The sequence below is a fragment of the Corvus moneduloides genome, chromosome 10, assembly GCF_009650955.1.
Source record: "Corvus moneduloides isolate bCorMon1 chromosome 10, bCorMon1.pri, whole genome shotgun sequence".
NCBI lineage: Eukaryota > Metazoa > Chordata > Aves > Passeriformes > Corvidae > Corvus > Corvus moneduloides.
The window spans coordinates 14,721,498-14,742,440 of record NC_045485.1 but is presented as its reverse complement, the minus strand read 5'-3'; the positions used below and the strand labels follow the sequence as shown (position 1 = coordinate 14,742,440).

At 36.3% G+C, this 20,943-nt stretch overlaps 1 protein-coding gene across 4 annotated transcripts in view; it reads left to right on the top strand.

Moving 5' to 3' along the window:
• Nucleotides 1-20,943, top strand: part of OPA1 (OPA1 mitochondrial dynamin like GTPase) — a 50,797-nt gene that overhangs the window by 14,103 nt on the left and 15,751 nt on the right. For all 4 annotated transcript variants that reach the window (XM_032119162.1, XM_032119160.1, XM_032119161.1 and 1 more), the window contains 22 exons: nucleotides 2,203-2,256; nucleotides 3,320-3,424; nucleotides 4,393-4,479; nucleotides 5,329-5,442; nucleotides 5,769-5,849; nucleotides 6,262-6,336; nucleotides 6,662-6,733; nucleotides 6,872-6,971; nucleotides 7,458-7,588; nucleotides 8,116-8,188; nucleotides 8,274-8,346; nucleotides 9,108-9,223; nucleotides 9,824-9,888; nucleotides 10,501-10,577; nucleotides 10,803-10,968; nucleotides 11,494-11,646; nucleotides 12,248-12,356; nucleotides 12,988-13,067; nucleotides 14,200-14,340; nucleotides 15,663-15,779; nucleotides 17,045-17,138; nucleotides 17,457-17,567. In XM_032119162.1, the coding sequence (XP_031975053.1) occupies nucleotides 2,203-2,256; nucleotides 3,320-3,424; nucleotides 4,393-4,479; nucleotides 5,329-5,442; nucleotides 5,769-5,849; nucleotides 6,262-6,336; nucleotides 6,662-6,733; nucleotides 6,872-6,971; nucleotides 7,458-7,588; nucleotides 8,116-8,188; nucleotides 8,274-8,346; nucleotides 9,108-9,223; nucleotides 9,824-9,888; nucleotides 10,501-10,577; nucleotides 10,803-10,968; nucleotides 11,494-11,646; nucleotides 12,248-12,356; nucleotides 12,988-13,067; nucleotides 14,200-14,340; nucleotides 15,663-15,779; nucleotides 17,045-17,138; nucleotides 17,457-17,567 (2,194 nt within the window). The remainder of the gene's footprint in view (nucleotides 1-2,202; nucleotides 2,257-3,319; nucleotides 3,425-4,392; nucleotides 4,480-5,328; nucleotides 5,443-5,768; nucleotides 5,850-6,261; nucleotides 6,337-6,661; nucleotides 6,734-6,871; nucleotides 6,972-7,457; nucleotides 7,589-8,115; nucleotides 8,189-8,273; nucleotides 8,347-9,107; nucleotides 9,224-9,823; nucleotides 9,889-10,500; nucleotides 10,578-10,802; nucleotides 10,969-11,493; nucleotides 11,647-12,247; nucleotides 12,357-12,987; nucleotides 13,068-14,199; nucleotides 14,341-15,662; nucleotides 15,780-17,044; nucleotides 17,139-17,456; nucleotides 17,568-20,943) is intronic.

The window sequence follows — 20,943 nt, the reverse complement described above, 5'->3', positions numbered from 1 at the left end:
GACCAATAACTGATTTCAAAGGTACTGAATTTTCAGATGCGCATAATTATTTTATACAATATATGACTAAGGCTGTTGAAAAGCAACTGCTGTGAAAAATGTGTAACTCTATAAGGAGCTTTTGGTGTCTTAGAGAACAGATATCTGTGTGCAAGGACCCTTGATTAAAAATAAGTCTTCAGTATTCTTTTCTCATAATTATTTCTGGTGGCAATGGGGAAGGAAGGAGGAATCTTGATGCACAAAACATATTGAACTGGATTAAACAAATACTCATATGCCTATATAAAAATGCTTTAATAGTTGATTTTTTTTGGGAAGGGGGATAGAAATCAGAGATCAGTCTTACGTGACTGTTAGTACTTCAAATTGTTATATTAGCTTTAGCTTTTATTGGCAACTTAAAAATTTCTGGCAATATTGTGGACCACATATTCAAAATACTGCATGTACTAACATTGAAGTCACACCTGCACCAAGCACTGAGGCAAAGACATCATTCTAGAGCTGTTTGTTGTTTTTGACATAACTTACCTAACTTCCTTGTTAGAATTAATCATCTAGTGGTAGATAATTCTTTGCTTCAGATCTTGCAACTTGAGACTGTGCAATATTTTGGCTTTCTGTGTTGACAGAAGCATCAGCCCACACAGACAGTGCCTGTGGTTGGAGGTGTCTATAGGGAAGCACTTCAGAGGTGCATCATGGCCCCACAAGTCCTTTGAGAATGGCAGAGAGCAGGAAAATGCTATCTCCTTTGAAAGTCTGCAGCTCGTGGAAACACTTTGTTTTCCTTTTCTTTCCTAAATTTTCTTGCTTCTTTTGGCTCTGCACATCATTCTCTTTGCCTTCCTATTTTTATGTTCCCCTTATATCTCTGAGGTGTTGAAGGTGTGTGTATATGTAAATGTTTATTTACATATACCACCTTGTGGCTGCACGCATCAAGTCCTCTGTGTTCAACTAACCCCGTTTCTGATGTACTTTTGCTACCACTGAACTAACTAATAGCAATGAAAAGTTAATTTACAGCATTTTTCTTTGCTCTTTTTGGAAGAAAATACTTGGATAAAGATGGAAGCGTCAGCTTGAATTTCTTTCTATAAAGTGCAGACACAATTCTTGAGGCTTAACAGCTAAATCATATTGATCACGATGAATAATTGTGGATTTTTCTTGTTTAGTCTGTAACAACTGTTGTGAAGTTTTAGCAATGGAATTAATTTGTATCTAAATAACAGCTGTCCTCTGCATATTAGATAATATGCTCTTTCTGATCTGAAGCTAACTTGAGTTGTAAATGTCACATGTTAAACTTAATTTAAATATTGACACTTTCAGTAATTGTTTAGGTTATCATATTTTCTAAATAGAATACTTCAGCAGTCAACCATTAGATTTTGTTGTTTGTAAATATTTACATCCCAGGAATTTGTATAGCACCATTTATGCTTTTCGTCTTTGTGATATTAAAAGGGGATTGTTTTAAACAACTGTTTATTACATCTTGATGAACACATTTTAGGAACATTTGGCTAATAATGGTTCTTAGTGCTTGATCTTACTGCATTAATGCCTGGAACTTCAAAATCTCTTGTACTATAATATCCTAATTTTTCCAGTTTTTAATGTAATTTAAATAATTTTGAAATAACCCTTCAAGACTGTCCTGCCTATTTAAAATGTATGAAGTTGTCCAGCACATTTAGAAATCTGACAAATATGAAATAAGGATCCTTATGAATATTCATAAGTAGTGAATACTCACCTGAAAGTAGTTTCTGTAGCAAGCAGGTGTTTAGTGATTTCATCACATTAAGATGGTGCTAATTTAGAAAATGAACATAATAAGATTCTTGAGAGTTTGACCACTAAAACTACATTTAGTTCAGTGGCCAGAAAACTCAGCACCATGTGAAGCTGCTTTTCCTTAAGTCCACTTTCCCAGTGTTGAGTCTTGAAGGGTTAATTTTTACATTTGCATGTACTGAAATTCAGACAATTCTCTGAGGTGAACCTCGTGTTGCAGCTGGAGCTTTCCATCAGCTTTAAATTTAAAATGCTAATTGAAGAATTTTACTTGCTGTAAAATGCATGTAAAGTCACTTTTCTTATGTGGAATGAAGCTTTCAGTTTGTGATTTGGTTACTTAAAGTGCTTAAACTAAACAAGTAACTGTAGCCATGATTATTTTGTTTGTAGGTTTCTGACAAAGAGAAGATTGATCAACTTCAAGAAGAACTTCTACGCACTCAGGTGACTTTTCTGAATTATTGATGCCTTAAGTAGTGATTTATGTGCAGCAGACCCACATTTACTAGATAAAATCACACCTGAAGTATATTTGGTAAAAATGCAGTGCTTTTTTCAGTCTCTGAGTGTATCAATGTAGAGTCCCCTGTGTTGGCACAGACCAAAGGTCAGTGTAGTCTGTTCTTCTCTGACACTGACTTACAGAATGCAAGACCTCATTCCAACCAAGTTTTAATCCCTCGTTGACTAGTGAGGGAGAACTAGTTACTCGTAAGCTAGATTTTTTCAGGGATGATGCACATTACTCATATTTGTCAGTGTTTTGGTTTTCTTGCTCATGTTAAGGTACAATTAATCTTTTATCTGCAGGCTTCTAAATTGGTTGGCTCTTTGTAGCTTTGGCTCAGCTACATTGTTTTATAGGGGTTTTCCTAACCTCATTATATATTTGCTAGTTTTGAGTGCATTTATTACTTACCTTTTTTTTAATAACATTGAAATTTGATTTGTTCTTAAAAGTACACTCAGGCCAAATATAGTTCCACATTGTAGAAAAAGGTTTTCAGAGTAGATATCAAAACTACATACATCTCTCATCTTCAGTGCTATTACAATCTCCTAAACAGGACTAAGCTGTTAGAGTTGTGTCTTGATCTGAGGTTTTATGCTGAAGAAAGGGTCTAAACTAGGCTTGCAAATTTACATTTAAGCTCCATTTTGATTGAATTACCAGTCCACTGACACTGATTTCTGTCTGATTCCGTATGTGTAGCTTCTTTGAAAATGATACTTAAGATGCTTGAAGATTGGTCTGTGTGTGTCGCGAGGTTTGAATAGTGTGGTCTTATAAAAACCTTTGAAGCAAAGGAGTTGCATTGCAAAAAAGAAGTAATTCTAACACTCTTCTCTTGGTGACCTTGTATTCTTAATAATTAGTGATCACAAAGATTTCTGTATTTTTGAAAGACCTGCCTGAAGGACTTTAGGTTTTCCCTAGGTAAAACTTTGCTCATGTGAATCTACTATGTCCATAATTGCACAAATATATTTGTACTACTTTTTATAGCTCAAATACCAAAGAATGCTCGAGCGATTAGAGAAGGAGAACAAAGAATTAAGAAAATTGGTACTGCAAAGAGATGACAAGGGAATTCATCAGAGGAAGTTGAAGGTATTTATGTGTTACAAAACCACGTAGAAATATAATTACGCCATATTTTCCATGGTGCTATTCTAAATCGCATTTGTCAATTCATATATAAACTTTTAACAGTTGTTTTAAGATACCTCTGTTAATTTTTTGAGTCATCACGACTTTTATACATCTGTTATTTTTTAACTATGTGACTTTTGGAAGTGGCTTCAATTGAAAAACATGAAGGGGTTACCATGTCTAACTAAATAACTTACCTAAGTGACTGGGAAATGTGGCTTGGTTTTTCAATGTAGTTTCACTGTATTTTCGAATAATCTTGCTTCCAACTCTTCTTGCACACACAGTCTGATACCTTTGTGCTTTATAATGAGTCTTAGTTTGGTAGGAGTAAGTTACAGGGTCAGGGAACATCATTTAATGACTGTATAAATCCAGTGAGACTGGCTTTTGTTTTTGTCTGCCAGCATCCTGAACATTCTAAACATGGATGTTTTCTGCTTCTCTGCATAATTTGTTAACCAATATGGATCTTGCTCTTTCCTCTGGGAACTGAAAGATGAGTCTTACTTGTACAGAATAAGATTGATAACTCTGTATCCGTGTTAGTGGCTATAGTACATATACTCTATATCCATTAACAAATCAAACTAAATAGATGTTTAATGTAAAAAACTCACTTTAGCTTAACTTGAAAGCTGCAAAGTTTGCACTGAGTTGTTCTCTTATGATGTACATAGGAGGTCTCATTTTCCTCCTTCAGCAAGATGCCATAATATTTTATTCCAGAGGAGTCAAGGAGTGACTTTACTTGGTATTGTATTTCATAGAACAAAGATCTGTGCTGCGGTATGGACAGATGTGGTTTCAAACCATCAGGAGAAAGTAAAAACATTTTTACACAAGTTTACAGAAGAAGTAGTGTGAAACCCAGTCTTTGTTCTCTTACTTGGCTGTGTTTTCTCTCTGTTCTTTTTTTTTTTTAGAAGTCCTTGATTGATATGTATTCTGAAGTACTTGACATCCTGTCTGATTATGATGCCAGTTATAACACTCAAGATCACCTACCTCGAGTAAGTAGATAACAAATTCAGTGTTTTTTATTGAAACACCAGTTTTATAATTAAATAGAGCATTTAATTATATTCCAGTATAATCCAGAGTTAGTGCTAGGGTATTTTCTTGTAACTCCACCTTTTTGCTTAAGACATGTCTTTCATTTTAAAAGCAGTAAGATAATTTTGAAAATAACGGATTTAACCAGGCTAAGCCTGTTTTGGCTCTTAGATAAACCCTGTCTGGATTCAGTTACTGCTGCTGTGCTCAGCTTTTCATTTTAAATGGTTACAGTCCGTGCACCCCTTCCTCCTCAGCTTTGTTGTTGCTTCCCTGTGTGTGAATGGAGCTGAACGAATAAGGTGCCCTGTTGATCTCCCCACAGCAGTGCTGCTGTTGGAGGGGAATTTGGGAAGGGGTTAGCCTGACTGCTGGTGTAGGAGAGAGCCAGGAATGCTTCCTGCTTGCGCAACCACCTGTAGCATATAGGAAACTGCCAAGATGGAGAAATTCAGAATTCAGCACTTTCCAGGCAGAGACAGCATCTGCCAGATGAGTAGTGTTTTGCATGCTGAAAGGATTTTGTACAAGAAGAGAAGAGCTGCCTGCCATGAGAGCAACAAGCCCTCCATCTCTTCATAAGGTGCCCTGGCAGGGTGCTTTGTGGACTGTGCTGTCTTAAGCCCAAGTCAATTCTTTTGCTTGACCACAAGTTAGTGTTTCCTTAAAGATTCCATCTGTAAATCAATGCATTTATTATCAAGCAGAATACAGTTAGTGTTGATTTATGTCTTCCTAGTCAGCTTTTGTCTACACTTCCAAAATGTTCTTCCAAAAGCCAGTGGCTGTTTAAACTTTCACTAAAGGTGGTGGTGGTTGGAGATCAAAGTGCGGGAAAAACCAGCGTGTTAGAAATGATCGCCCAAGCCCGCATATTTCCTCGGGGGTCTGGGGAGATGATGACACGTTCCCCTGTCAAGGTAAGAAACACCATCATCTCTGAATCCGCATTTGCTGTATTGTTCTCCCTCTGATCATGACATTAATTGAAGCATACATGTACATAGGTTTATAAAATGGCCTCTAAGCAAGGGAGTTGTTTCAGCCAATGACAAAACCTCTGCAGGTCTGTATATGATCCATGTGTGCTGTCTGAGTAGTAGCAGTACCATTAAGTAATTTTGTGCTGAATAAGCTTTACATATAATTGTGTTTCTACAGAGGAAGGTACACATATGCCATATATTTCTCATGTTTCTCTGGGTTAGATTTGCTATGCTTTCTCATTAAAGCTTTTAACATTTAGGTAACCCTTAGCGAAGGTCCCCACCATGTGGCTTTATTCAAAGACAGCTCTCGGGAGTTTGATCTGACCAAAGAGGAGGATGTAAGTATAATAAAGTGACTGGAAGTTAACGAGACTTCTATTAATTCTCTGAACAATTTTGTGTCTCTGTGATCTCTAAGCCCCTGTTTAATTAGAGTGAAAGATGTTTAGTGGGTCAAGACATTGTATTAGTTATTAAATTATCTCTTCATGTGGTTTTTGGCTGGCACTGAAGTGGATAAAATGTAGAGTGCTTCTTGTGCCAAGGCAGTTTTTGAAGCATGAAGGGATCTGCAGGTAATCTGTCATTTAGTGCCGTCCACATTTACCAGACTGACTACCCATGCATTTGAAATAATACCTATAAACTGAGATCTTCATCCCTAAGTAAATGTGGTTTTCTGTGTAGGTAATTTTTCTTCTATCAGTTGTAAAGAGTTTTGTGTTTGATATTTTGCTTTTCTTATAACAGCTTGCAGCTTTGAGAAATGAAATAGAAATCAGAATGAGAAATAGTGTGAAAGAAGGGTGCACTGTTAGCACTGAGGTAAGACTTGTCAAACATTTAATGGCAAATATCTGTACGTGTATATGTTTTGCAAGTATTCTTCAACTGGGAGACTGTGGTGAATCCAGTTTGCATATACTTCATATTTTGCACTATACAATGTATTTGGGATGTTAAAATCAGTTTTATGCAACAATTACTTCCATTAAAATTTGTACTTCCTATTTAAAATTACAGGTTGTTGCTGATTAAAGTATATGTGTGTGAATATGTGTTCATTTAGTTTTTTATATGTGTGTTTGTCTATGTAACTACATTCAAAGTAGGTAATGTATAAACCTCTAATTTCAATTTTACTTCACAGACCATCTCCTTAAGTGTGAAAGGTCCTGGTTTGCAGAGAATGGTATTGGTTGATTTACCTGGAGTCATTAGCGTAAGTATGCAATCATTTAAAAAATGAAGACATGTAAATGAGGTAGTGTTATTGGGGAGAACATTAGCTGTTGGGGTTTTTTTAACGTTTGTTTTCTTTGTTTTTCTTTAACTGTTTATCTCCATATTCATATTAAAGACTGTGACGTCAGGTATGGCTCCAGATACAAAGGAAACTATCTTTAGCATCAGCAAGGCCTACATGCAGAATCCTAATGCCATCATCCTCTGTATTCAAGGTACTAAGAGTCTAAATGATTATCCATTTATATTTTTAATCATGGTTCTTATGTTACTCTGGAGTCTGTTCTGATGGTATTTTTCCTTTTCTGATATTTCGTGTAGTGTAAAAAACAGCATGCTGTGGAATGTCTTTTTATAAATTAAGACAATCTGTGGCAAAAAGCGACTTTTTGATAAGGGTTTTTTAGCATCAAAGAAAAATGGTGGTGATAAAAAAATTCAAGTTTTCTGCCAGTGTTTTTGGAGGTAGCATTCAATAATACTGAATATAATACAATGTTGAATATTTTGAGCAAGCTGGTACTTGTTCAAAACTTACAGAACTACAACAAACTGGTTTGTTACGATTCTGGGAACAAAGCAGTTTTTCCACTGTGTGTATCCAAAAATGGAACATAAGTCTAATTTTACTGGGTTAAACTTGTAACATGAAACTTACTTGGTGGCTACAGTCCCTAAAATAAACTTTGTATTTATTTCAGATGGGTCAGTGGATGCAGAACGCAGTATTGTCACAGACTTAGTCAGCCAAATGGATCCCCAAGGAAAAAGGACAATTTTTGTGTTGACTAAGGTTGATCTTGCAGAGAAAAATGTGGCTAGTCCAAACAGGGTGAGTTGAAACTCTTTTTCTCATGTTGTGCTGGCTGAAGTCACACATGGTAAAATACTTGAGACACTGTCAGAGATACTGGACCTCACCTGCCTGTTCTAGATGGTTTGGAGTGCTTATTTCTGTATTCAGTATGATTTTTTTTTTTTGGTGGTTGTTGTTTTAATCTCTGTCAGGCCTTGCTTTTAGTGATGAGCTCTGTGACTTCAGTCTCAGTTTGCTATAATACTGATTCCTTTCGTGAAGGTGACCTGAGCAAGTTCCATTTCCCAAAAAGGCTTACGGATGTTCTGTGATAGGCATTCTTGTTGTGTTTTGTGTTCTGCTGTGTTATGTCTTATTTGATTTATGCCATTTCTTGTTTGTTTGTTTGTTTTGTTTTCAATCTCAAAAGAACACATAGTCCCATGACCAAACTGCAGTAGTCTATGCATAGATATAAGTACATCTGGCTTTAAAACTGTGCTGGAGGAAAGAATGTCTCTCTGCAAAGTTAATGATGTTTTTTTAATCCTTTATTTTCATAGATCCAGCAAATCATTGAAGGCAAACTCTTCCCAATGAAAGCTTTGGGTTATTTTGCAGTTGTTACTGGAAAAGGTAAAGGGAGCTCTGCTTATTTTGTCCTTGGTAGCCCAGGAAGCTGTCTAAATGGAACTGTTGCAGCACTCTTTTCTTTCTGCAGGAAACAGCAGTGAAAGCATTGAATCTATTAAAGAATATGAAGAGGAATTTTTTCAAAATTCAAGGCTGTTAAAGTATGTTGCTATTTTATTCTTTCTATTAAAATGAGCCTGTGTTGGTAAATGCTAGCATCAGCTTTTCTTGTTGAATTTAAAAGGATTGCAATGTGGAAATAGTAATTGAGATTTATTATGCTTAAATTAAGTATCATGTTGAGGTGACCAAGTTATCCTGGTTTCCTACTGTTTGCTGTAAGTCAGTGGAGACAGGCAGGCATCTTCAGGCAGCAATTGATTCCACTGCAGTTCTGGGCCACTCTTCCAAGGTTTGTGTGTCTCTCCACTGGCTCTACAAGAACTAAGTTTCAGCTTTTGTCTAAGCACTTAATGCACCTGAGAGGAGTGAATCCAGGCCAAAAATGAGTTGTAGTGCCTCTAAACATCGGTTGTCTTGGTGTGACAATGTTGTATTCAAAGGGGTAGTTTGTGTATTCTGAGGAAAGCTCACTGAGCAGAGTTTTGATTTCACAGGCTGGTATTTCTCAGGAAAGTATGGTACATGATCTTTGGGACTGTAGTACCTGTAGCACTGCAACCTCTAGAATAACTTATTTGGGGTGGGGTTTTTTGTTCCTGTGTGTTGTTTTGGAGCTTTTCCCCCTTGCTTTGGTGATGATCTACACTGAGTATTTTAGAGGAAGAGACTAGAATTTGTGTTAGGTACACAGTTACATGTTGTTTTCTGCTCTAAGAAGCAAACCTGTATTCTAGAAAGGAGAAAATGGGGGCCCAAAAGCGTGGGTATACAGAGAAATTCTAGCTGTCTTTCTTTACAGAACAAGTATGCTGAAAGCACATCAGGTAACAACAAAGAACTTAAGTCTTGCTGTGTCAGACTGCTTTTGGAAAATGGTGAGAGAGTCTGTGGAGCAGCAAGCAGATGCTTTTAAAGGTAAATGTTTTCAAAGAGCAAGGGAAATAGCAACTTACTGTTAAACAGTTACTTCTTCCATGTGCTTGTAATACTGTTTTGCCAGCATGCTTGGGCAATTGTTTCATACATTTTATATGAGCAACATTTCCCATTAATTGATAATTTCCCCAGGTAATTTCTAGAAAAAAATCTAAAAAAGTAATTTATGTTGTGAAGTACCACTTGCTCTAAAAATGAAAGGAATAAATAAGTATGAAGAAAAAAATCAAGTTGAAGTTTTTCTGTGGGCAAAATGCAGTTCTTCCACTTAAGATTATGAAATGGCTTCCTATGTAAAGGTACCATCTGGTGAGCCAGGACACGGCTGGTGTGTGCAGAGCTGGAAGTTGAATGCCTCCACTGTGCTTTTTTAATGCATGAATTCTGCAATTTGTAGACAGAGTATCTTGACATAGACAGAAAAAAAATTCTGCTCATTTGCAGACACGCTTAAAGTGCTTGGAGAGTTTGTCATAAGCAAGATTTGTGGCAATTTTAAGACATGCTCAACTTTTAAGGTAGTCATGAGGTGCATATGGACAATTAAAAAAAATAAGCCCCTGTTTTTGATTTTTGCAGCCACACGTTTCAATCTTGAGACAGAATGGAAGAACAATTACCCCCGGTTGCGAGAGCTTGACAGGGTAAATTACTGCTTTCTTTGGTGTGCTTCAAAGGGCTGAAGGTTACGAATTAAAATTTATGCCTTTTGATTTCATTTGTAAAGGTTTCTTAAAGTTAACATAAAGTAGTGACATTTCAAAATGTTAGGACTGTAGATTATTGTAGGGGAAGGAAATCCTGAGTTCTGTTTCATGAAATACTGTTCTTCAAAGTTGTGATACTTCAACACTTAAGTCCTTTGCTCTTCTAGTATACAGTTACCTGACCTAACTTGCCCCCAGGGATAGGTCAGTGTTTCTTCTTTAATCATGATAAAACTGGCAAAGAGAAGTTACATTCGCTGGTCTTTCAGACACAGAGAGTAACAAAACAATGAGGATCTCATTTTCTAATTCTTTTGTAGAGATTCTGAATATTGAAATGCCATGCCTGGACAGAGGCATGGGAGAGATGGAGGGGAAGATGTATGGTAAACTAGGGTAGCTGATGATATGCACACCCATTGTTCAGAGCATGACCAGGAGGAATCATTTGAGGCTTAAAGGCCTTAAAAAAACAGTTTTGGATTTTTTTACCTTTTGTATGAAAACATGATCAAACTATACTTAATCTTATTACTTCCTTTTGCACAGAATGAACTGTTTGAGAAAGCAAAGAATGAGATTCTTGATGAAGTCATAAGTTTGACTCAGGTCACACCAAAGCACTGGTATGGTAATTTTCTATTTTTTTCATAATTTACTAGGAGAAGTCTGCCTTTAAAGTAGAGTTCTAGTAAACAAAATTCTCAAATACAAGTAAACTGTTTTTCTTGCACAATGTATTGTATTCCTGCGATCTGTAGTCTTGTTTTCTGTGTTCCTAACAAGTTGAATGCACACCTATTAGTAACTTGTGTACTGGAAACCATCACATGTTACAACTCTCATTTTAGGGAGGAGATGCTTGAGAAAACTTTATGGGAAAGGGTATCTACTCATGTGATTGAGAACATATACCTGCCAGCAGCACAGACTGCAAACTCAGGGACGTTTAACACCACTGTGGACATCAAGCTGAAGCAGTGGACTGACAAGCAACTGCCTAATAAAGCAGTAGAGGTGAGAATTTAGTTATTTAAATTAAAAAAAAAAAATTAAAAACTTAGTTAAAATTCAAAATGAAAGCATAACTCCAGAGAGGTAAGGTGATGTTTGAATGGCTGACTGCAGTTCTTTAACAGCTTACATGTCAGAAAAGGCTGGCAAGATCTTGATGTTCAGAAGCAGACAAAGCAGAAACACTGTATTTTTCTCTTCTGGTGAATTTTGCCTATTAAAGAAAAAACCCAAACCTACTTTTGCAAGGTTAACAAACCCCTCAAGTAGGTATATTCACATTTAATAGATTTATGCAAGTTTAACAGAATTCCGCTTGCTACAATACAGTGGAGCAGAGTTTAGTGTTGCTTTTATTAGTAATGGATACAGCAAAAGAAAAGTCAGTGACTTACTCTTATGCTTGCATGGTTTTTTCGGAAAGTCTCCAAATTTTCATACTGGCAAGAATTGTTAAAAATGTGCATTTATCAGCTGGTACATGGTGTAATGGTCCATTTCAGGAGGAATTGTTTGCTAACTTTCCAGGTGGCATGGGAGACTTTACAAGAAGAATTTTCCCGTTTCATGACAGAAAAAAAAGGAAAAGAGCATGATGATATCTTTGATAAGCTGAAACAAGCTGTCAGAGAAGAAACTATTAAACGACATAGATGGAATGAGAGAGCAGAGGATAGCCTGGTATAATGTAGTGGGTTTTTTTGCCTTGAAATGTTTTTATTACAGTTGAATAATCAGTATTCTTGCATTCTTTCGCTGTAATCATAAGATGATTATTTTTGTATCCATCTCACCTTTTCTATATAATGTTTTAATTCAGTGTTTCTCAATTCATTTCGTTATTATCTTTTATTAGTTACTGCCCTAAATAGTATCTAATAAAACTTTTTTGGTTGGTTCAGGAAAGTCCTCCATAACCCACTGGCTGCACAAGGGCAGCCTGGTGAGAATTGTTTAGCATCAGCTTATTTGTTCTGTTCAGTCTAGCCACATAAAATAACATCATTTCATTACCATCTTTATAGATTCTGTAATCCAGAGGGATTTCATATCTTTTTCTTTAGTTTTACATTATTTATGCTAGACTGTAGAAAAAGAGTTAGAGGCACACGAAAATAATTTTGGCAGTGCTTTGAGAGGTGCCTCTTGAATATGTTGTGTGTGCCCAATATAATCTGTTCCAGCAGACATTGAAAAATGAAAAGAATACTAGAAATGGGTTTTTTACTAAATCCTGGATAAATTCTTTTACTGCATGCTAAAGTGGCATTCTGTATTGCAGCGGGTGATCCAGCACAATGCTTTAGAAGACCGGTCAATATCTGATAAACAGCAGTGGGATGCAGCCATTCATTTTATGGAAGAGACGCTCCAAAGTCGGCTCAAAGACAGTGAGTGGTGTCATGTATTCCACTCTTCCCTTTTTAATCTAGGCCAGTGTGGACCTAGTTGACTTCACTGAAGTGTAGCCTTAGTATCAGCCCAACTGACACAGTGGTGTTTGAAGTAGTACTGATGCTGATAGAAATACTCATCAGAATACAGCCTCAAAAGCTCTTGTGCTCTTCCTCTTGAAATGAGGCAACTGAAAGATAGATAATAGAGATCTATAGAGGCAAAAAATTGTATAAATCCATGTGTAGGAGAACAGGGTAAATTCAGGGAAAATAGTTGGTCTTTTTATGGTTTCTAGCATAATCAGTTTTGATGCAAGTTGCAGCAAGGTAAGATTTGGGGTTTTTTAAATGCATGATTTGAAACCAGGAGGGTGGTCTCGTTAGAGGGATGTTGTGTTTTTTATATACTTCTTGAAGTATCTACTGGTTGGAAGTAATTCTTAAATTTTAGTAAAATACATCAACCATGGCTTTAAGTAAGACACCTGCCTTGACTCAGTGTGGCGTATTTTATGTTCTCCAACATAAAATGTTCATTCTTGTTCATGTACTTAATTTTGAAAGTATAAATTTGGCTGGTGGCATATATTTTGTTTGATAGTTAATATCATACCTCCTTTTTCAGCTGAATCTGTTATTGAAGATATGGTGGGTCCAGACTGGAAAAAAAGATGGTTGTACTGGGTAGGCCGCACCAAAGAACAGGTAAAAGGAAGAAAATTATAAAGAATTTATAGTCCACTACCTTTAGAGAACTTTGATTATTACTCAGTACCTTTTCAAAACTACCAATTCTCTTCACACTATTTAGATGACTACAAAAAAAAGAATCTCATCATTGTTTTAAATACTACAGAGAATTTCATATACTTCTTCCCTGCTGCATCTACAAAGTGACTTGTAAACTGTTTTCCATTTTTCAGCTGAATTACATCTTTGCTATTATGCCATTGATCTGTGTATTAAAGTTCTTGCAGTAGAAAGAATTCAGTGAAAGCAGGTGGAAACTGGGCTATTCTCTTCTATACGTTTCATGCCTGCCTTCTAAACAGAAGTCACATTCAGTTTCCTGTCATGCTCTGTTTGGATTTAATTAGTGTGTGATAGCATTATCACTAGCATTGTAATCATAGCTATATCTTCTGATTGTCCGTATTCACCATAACATCTCCTCTCAGTTGCTCATAGCTTTTGGAAATTTCTTTTTGAATTTTAATAGCACCTTTCATTCAATGCCCAGAGATGATGGGCTTTTTATATTACTTTTTCTAGATACTTGTCAAACTGATTCATACTTTAAAGAAGTAAGCAGAGTTTAAAAGGGTAGAGTAGGAAATAATTGTTTCAGGGAAGGGAGTTTTACAGGCAGCTGTTTGCAGCCAGGTGTGGGAGCAAGATAGTGATTTCAACCTATATTAATTAACTTCTATGAACAGCAGCTTAAAGGTATGAATCCGTGGAGAGTTCCTGCTAGCTAACAGGCAAAAATTACAATTCTCATCAGTGTCACAGGTGATATGTGAATGTGAACCCATCTAGCAGATATTCATGGAGGGGAAAGCTATGATTTTTTTTCCCACCCTTTTATTCTTGTTCTACATTGCTGTATATAATGAAGCAGGAAAAAAATTAAATTAACAGTGAATTATCCATTAAACATGCTGTATTTGTTGATGTGTCTTTGCACAAATTCCTTTTGAAGTAACTTAAAAGTGATAGGTAATAGTGTCAGAGGCTTTTTCTGCCCTGGCTTATTAAGCAAATGAAGTGTTTATTGAGGAGGTGCTGATGATCTGAGTCTCTAATAATAAATACCAACTAATCATTCCTGTCCTAGAATATTCGTAATGAAACAAAAAATGAACTTGAGAAATTAATCAAGTGCAATGAAGATCATCCAGCTTATCTGGCAAATGATGAGGTGACGACTGTCAGAAAGAACCTGGAAGCAAGAGGAGTAGCAGTGGATCCATGTCTGGTGAGATGCAGAATTGTAACAAGACACATGGAGGCTCCCTGTGAACACTTGAATGTTTTCTAGATAGCAAACAAGAGACTCCATATGCATACTGAGTTTGTAATGCAGATGTTTCCAAACGAATCACTAAATGACTGCTTGCACGCAATTCACGCACTTCTGTTGGCTGGCAGACAAAGGCTGTACAGCACTTTGGAATCTGTCAGTTTCGACTGGAATCAGAATCTGCTGAGCAGATTTTCTTGCCTACATTATAACAAAGCTTGTTAGAAATTATTGTTCAGATGTAATCAAGGCCTTTGTGAGCAAGAAACAGTAAAAACATATTGTACATCCTAAAGCTTTCAGTGTAGTTGTATGTGAAGTTTGAAGTTCATTAGTACAATGAAGAGAGAGGAATTTTTTTTTAAATACTTGGAAAAAGGCAGGATTTTTTTAGTGTCCCAAGTGTATTGTACTTTTGAAATGTTCTGGAAAATGACATACCTCATTGCAGTGAAAGACTCTTAAGGGTAATTAGACCCCTTATCTAATCAAATGTAAGATTTTAAATAAATGAGAATTCAGACATTAGTAAGTAATAGATGTAGATTTCCTTTAGCAGTGATTTATTTTCTGCAGTAACTTTGGCTACCTTTTCAACATTAATACATGCACTTCTTCTAGGTAGAAGAGTTATTTAAATATCTGCTACTCCTTTCCTATACAGCACTTAGCATTTTTTATAAAGGTCATATTAGTGATCCACATCCTCTGCATGAGGAGGCTGAGTGCAAATTGAGGTTTTTTTTCTAGCTAAGCAACTGATTTTCTTAATTATGTTTTATGGGTTTTCCAGAGAGGCATCTCAATGCACATATTTAATTTTGAAGAATTGAAACATAATAAGCCTAATCAAGAAAAGTTATAAATGTTTGTTTGCGTAAGACCTATTAAATATTTCTCTAAGCTTTAATCTGGTTTAATTGGTAAATTAATGTGTATAACTCAAAAATGTGTTCTCAGTGTTAATGTAAAGATTGTTTTGTAGTATATAATTTAAACGTGTTTTGGCTGCAGACAGTATTTTTAAGCATTCAGTTATGTGCATAGAAGAGTAGGTTTTTAAATTGACAGTCATCTGTAGTGTTTGCCAAGTGTAACTAACATTAATCATATCCCAGTTGCAGACAAATTTCTGAGAAATATTTAAACACATAGTACGTGATATCAATAGTGGAATTTGGAGTTACATTTTAAAATTAAATGCAGTCATTAATCTAAGCACGATAGTGAGTGTATGTATTTATTTATTTAGTCAAATTTAAATACTCTTTTCCTAGATTAAAGACACATGGCACCAAATTTATAGAAGATACTTCCTGAAGTCTGCTTTGAACCATTGCAATCTATGTCGAAGAGGTTTCTATTATTATCAGAGGCATTTTGTGGACTCAGAGGTAAACTGAAGAACAGATGTTTTTCATCTACACTGGTGCTTTGCCTTAATATTTGTATTTCAGTTGAAAAAAAATCTAAAAATACTTCAAAGTAGCCTGACCAGATAGCTGGTGATCTCAGTTACATTTTACATCAGGCTTGTAATGGATAAAATGCCATCCTGGTGGCAATTATGTAAAATGGCCACTAGGTATCAGCCATGACCTAAACGTCTGTTTCTAATTGATGTGTAATGAAAATGCACGGTTAAAAGCAGTAGTGTACAGCTGTTGATATGTTGTTGATATCCATTTCTCCTGCTTTTCCATTAATAGTTATTTGTTTTACTGATACAAAATATTCAGCAAACATCCTTATGGATTTATAGGAAAAGTATGGTCAGTAAGTGTTTAGAGTTAATGCTTGGAACCATGTGTGATCAATGGGAAAAAAATGAACAACTATGGAGTTTCCAAACAAGTCTTCATAAATGGCTTCCCAGTTTTGTAAACCCAAGCTTGTGCAACAAATGACAGTATGCATCAGGTCACAGAAAGAATACACCATTTTATTACCATTATATTGTAAATCAAAGAGAAATTACTGGAAAGGTAGACCTCTTCACTTGGTTTGTCTTTTGTTGAGCCATGAAGCCAGAAATCTTTTATTACTTTAGAAATACCTTTGCCTGTAAGAGATAAGAGAGAATGAGATCACAGCACGGAGAGCTGCCTCTTCATGACACTTAAACTCCTATTCACGTTACTGTCTTTTTTAGGGTGTCCTAATGTGAACTTAATGCTCCCTCCGGCAATGCCTCCCTCTTGCAGGTGTAGAAACTGTCTCTTCTGTTGTTATCGAATACAGCCCTTGGCCCAGCCCTGTCTTCAGAAGCATTTGTCATGCAGGGAGGCACAGCCTGGAGCTCAGCTGTTGTCTCTCAGTGTATTTGCTTCGAACAGTGAGCATCAGGTTACACTCCCCAGCCTGCATAAAGTGTGTGCAAATTGTTTTTCCATGGTTTCCCATGATACAGCTCTTTCTGTTGAAAATAGCAAGACGTGAAGGTGTTGCAGTTCATTAAATAAGGGTGATGTGGTTCTTGTGAAGTATTTTTGATGTGTTTCCTTGTTACCTACACCAGTAATTCTATGGGATTTTTGTGCAAGATCTGGATATATATACATGATGTTACAGTTGCAGCTAAAAGTGTCAAGAGATTCTTGTGTGTGTAGGATGTTCACTGGACATCAGAGGTCTGACACCACAAGTTCTGTCATTCCAGCTCGAATGTAATGACATCGTCCTCTTCTGGCGAATACAGCGAATGCTGGCGATTACAGCAAATACACTGAGGCAGCAGCTCGCTAACACTGAAGGTAAGGCTCACAGTCAGTGGAAGGGTTTGAAACAAAAAATTGTCTCCTTCTAGAAAACTCATCCAATAATAATTTTGCTGAGAGAGAAAATACTCTTGGAAATTTAAAAATCTTTGTCAAAGGATGTCCTTTCTTAGTGGCCCAAAGAAGGGGCTTCTGTGTTCAGAAGTTTGCCTTTTCTCCTATCAGATTAGTAAGTATGGCAACATACTGCATCTCTAACAGGCCTTCCCAAAATTTTGTCCTTAGGTCATTGGAGTTGCAAAAGTGTTGCCACTCACTTTTTTTTGGTTGCTTTGTTGTTTTGGTTTTTTACAGTAAGGCGTTTGGAGAAGAATGTAAAGGAAGTGCTTGAAGATTTTGCTGAGGACAATGAAAAAAAGGTGATGCTCCTAACTGGCAAGAGAGTCCAGCTTGCAGAGGATCTCAGTAAGTACCCACTCTACAGTGTTTTGGAATGAGCTTGAAATGAAGCAAATTCTGACTACTGTCCTTGAGAATATTCAGTGTGATGTGGGTTGTTCATGTGTTGGCATTTATTTAATATCCTATAGAAGTTTTCTTAAATACGGTCAGATTTTACGGATTCAAAGGTGGACATGGGTAGTATAGTGTAAATGATATCATTTACACTGGATGTAATTTCACTGATATAAATATATGGCACCAGTATATTGAAAAAGCGTGGTTAAAACAGAGTAAGATTTTAAAGGGAGATCCTCCTTCCAGAGGGTTTACAGTAGTTTAATGCTTTGGGTCACTCAAAAAGTGCTGAAGGGTTTTATAATTAATATAATAAGATTTTAAGCAGTGAAAGTTTTTAAGGTGACAGTCCAGGATGAGGCTGTCTCCTGTTGTCTACCTGCACATCGAGTAGGGTTTAGACTGACTTTTAGCTGATGGGCCTTGTCTTGTACACGTACAGTTGTCTTTTTGGCAGCATTCTGCTGTTCTGTGAGACTTCCACTTAAACCCCAGCTGTGCACCTGGTCTGGGAGGGGAAAAAACAATGTTGTGCAAAAGGGAAAAGAAAAAAAGCTAGTGGTAGATGAAGTTCCTGTAGTTATATTAATACTGCATGTTCACATCACAGGTGACCATTCTTCTTAGACCTCTATTTTGTGTTTGATGTAGAAACTAATTTTTGTCTTAAATATGACTTAGGATATTTAATTCAGAATAAATTAATATTGTGATCAGTGTTTCTTCTTTTAATTAGCAAAGTTCTGATATTCAGGGTTCAGTGGGACAGAGAAGCCTGCAGTAGCTGTTAGTTTCCGAACTGTGAATCATATTTTCCATTTTTTACATCCAAAACGTAACATAAATGTTTTGCTTATAATAAACTCAAAATCTAAGGATTTTTTTTTTAATAGTGCTGGTTTGGTTACACTGAAAATACTGTCTTATTGGAGTCTTGTTATCAAAATCCCAGTATTGTATTTGTTGTCCTTTAGAAAATGTAATATTTTGGAATTTTGAGTAGGAGTTCTAGTGATCTAGGGCAAATTGCCTGGGTTTTCTTGACTGGTCTCTGAAACAGGTGCTATGACTGTATAATTTTCATGATAGGTACGTAATTCTCTCTAAACATCTTGTGTTGCTTTTCAAACCCTGTATCAACCTTCATGTAAACATTCTTTCAGAGTAGGTAGAACATGTTTTACAACGTAAGGGGTTCTCCTCTTCTCTGTATATGTTGAGGTCAAATAAGTGGTAGCTGCATAGTAGGATGCAGACTTTTATTGAGAAAATTCTCCTTTTCAAGCAGTGCTGCTTGCTTTATTGCTGTGATGCTGGATGATGATTTTTTGGGCTTTTTTCCTGAGCAAACACTGGTATATAGGGAACCTCGGCAATTTTGATTTATCCTCAAGTATTCCATGTTTCAAAACAAAATAAAAGAACCCTTAGATGCCCATGATGTTTAAATTAGCGTGTCTTTATTTTGCACTGAAATTGACTTAGAATTTTTGCATTGTCAACTTTGCTTCTCCCCAGCCTCAGTAATAGGCTCCCATTTCAAAGCAGTGACAACTGAGGTTGTTATTTTGTAAACTAAGACTAGACCTGTAGGAGCAGCCTGTGTGTGTTCATAACCTGAGGTGTCAGTGCATTGGTATAAATGCTTCAAGTATGTAGTTTGCATTTCATAAATTACTATATAGCAAAAACATGTCACTGCACTGTATTTCTTTAAATTCAGGAGGTCACAGATCCCACATGCATTATTCTAAGGAAATAATTGTTACTCAGTACAAAACAATGTATGATGACATGTTCTGCTTTATTGTACCTGTGAGAAGGTTTTAAAACTACCACTGCTTAGCTCCGTACTCAGATCAGCTGAGTTCTTTCTGCATGCTTTTTTTGCTAAGTGGCAGTGATTTTTATGGGAATATGACAGGAAAAGGGGGTTTCTTTGCCTTTCCCTTGGTGAATAGAATGCTTTTCTATGGTGCAGAAGTTTTTTTTTATACTTCTGAGACAGATTTTGATAGCATAGAGCACTGAACTCTCAGATGGCTATAATTTCCTTCTTGTAGCACTTAGTAAAATTCAGGACTCTACTAAAGGAAAAAATCCTGACTCCTGCGACACTCCTGTGACTCCTTGTTCATAACCTATTGGTATTTTAATTAGGAAGGGAAGCGATTTCCTGAAACACGAAGTCCAGTATCTCTATTCCATGCAGCTGTGTTTATATAACCCAGCTGATTCGAATATCTTGAGCTCCCTCTTCAAATCAGTTACTTGTTGGGGCTCACTATTGACACTGAAAATGTGTTCCAGGATGTCATTCTTCTGGTGGTTACAAATAGTCTTCTAATTTCCAGTCTAAATTTGTAAATAGGGGGCTGGGATTCACTTCCTGATTAGAAACTCTATTTGCAAATGTAAACTATTTATAGACCTGAGGTTGGGATGCCTCCTCTTGATGCTGATGATATGGGAACACTGTCTCACTACTGTTACATCAGTCTTCAAGTGCTGAAGTACTGAAAGTGTTTTATTGTTTATTCAGGATACTGGTTAATGGCTGTTAGTAACATGGGTGACCCAGTCTCATTATGAGAGCTCACACAATGAGAAAGTAAAACTCACTTGAGCAGGTTTTGTTGTCTGTGTTCTATAGCCTTGAATAGTATTTTAATCCTATATAAGAATATTCCTTGACATTTATGCCCTGAATCTTGCTGCTTCTCAGTGTTCATATCTCAAGTTTACTTCTAGGTAAAGACTGTAAACTGATCTTTTAAACAAATTACTAATTTTTTAATGTACTGAAGGTTCCTTTTTCTTCAAAAATGTGCTTTAAATGTAATGTAAATGTACTCCTTAACGTAAGTATTATCATGATACTAGTACCAGTGAATGGTTACTAAATTTATGGAAATAAAGAAGCCCTAGGATTAGAGTCCTTTTGGAAGAAAGGATTGTAAGGTACAAAAAGGGATAGAGGAGAATATGAACAGCTGAATTGGCAAAATTGACTTTAAAAATGTTCTAAAATGCAATCAATCTGTAAGAATACTTCTACTGAGAGATACACCTGTGGTTGATGTATCCCAGTGTCCTGACCCTGGCAGTGAGCAGGCGTGGGAACAACATAAGAATACAGTAGGGCTTGCCTGTTATGCTCTCAGAGCCGTGGTTTGTAGTTCCAAGATTTCCTAATCCTGAGGTAATATCTTTGTGATTAATAGGCATTCATGGACTTTTTTTTCCTCCTGTGAATTTCTCTAATTGCTTTTTGAACTCATGTAAACTTTGGCATCTGCAACATCCTGTGGCAATTAGTTCC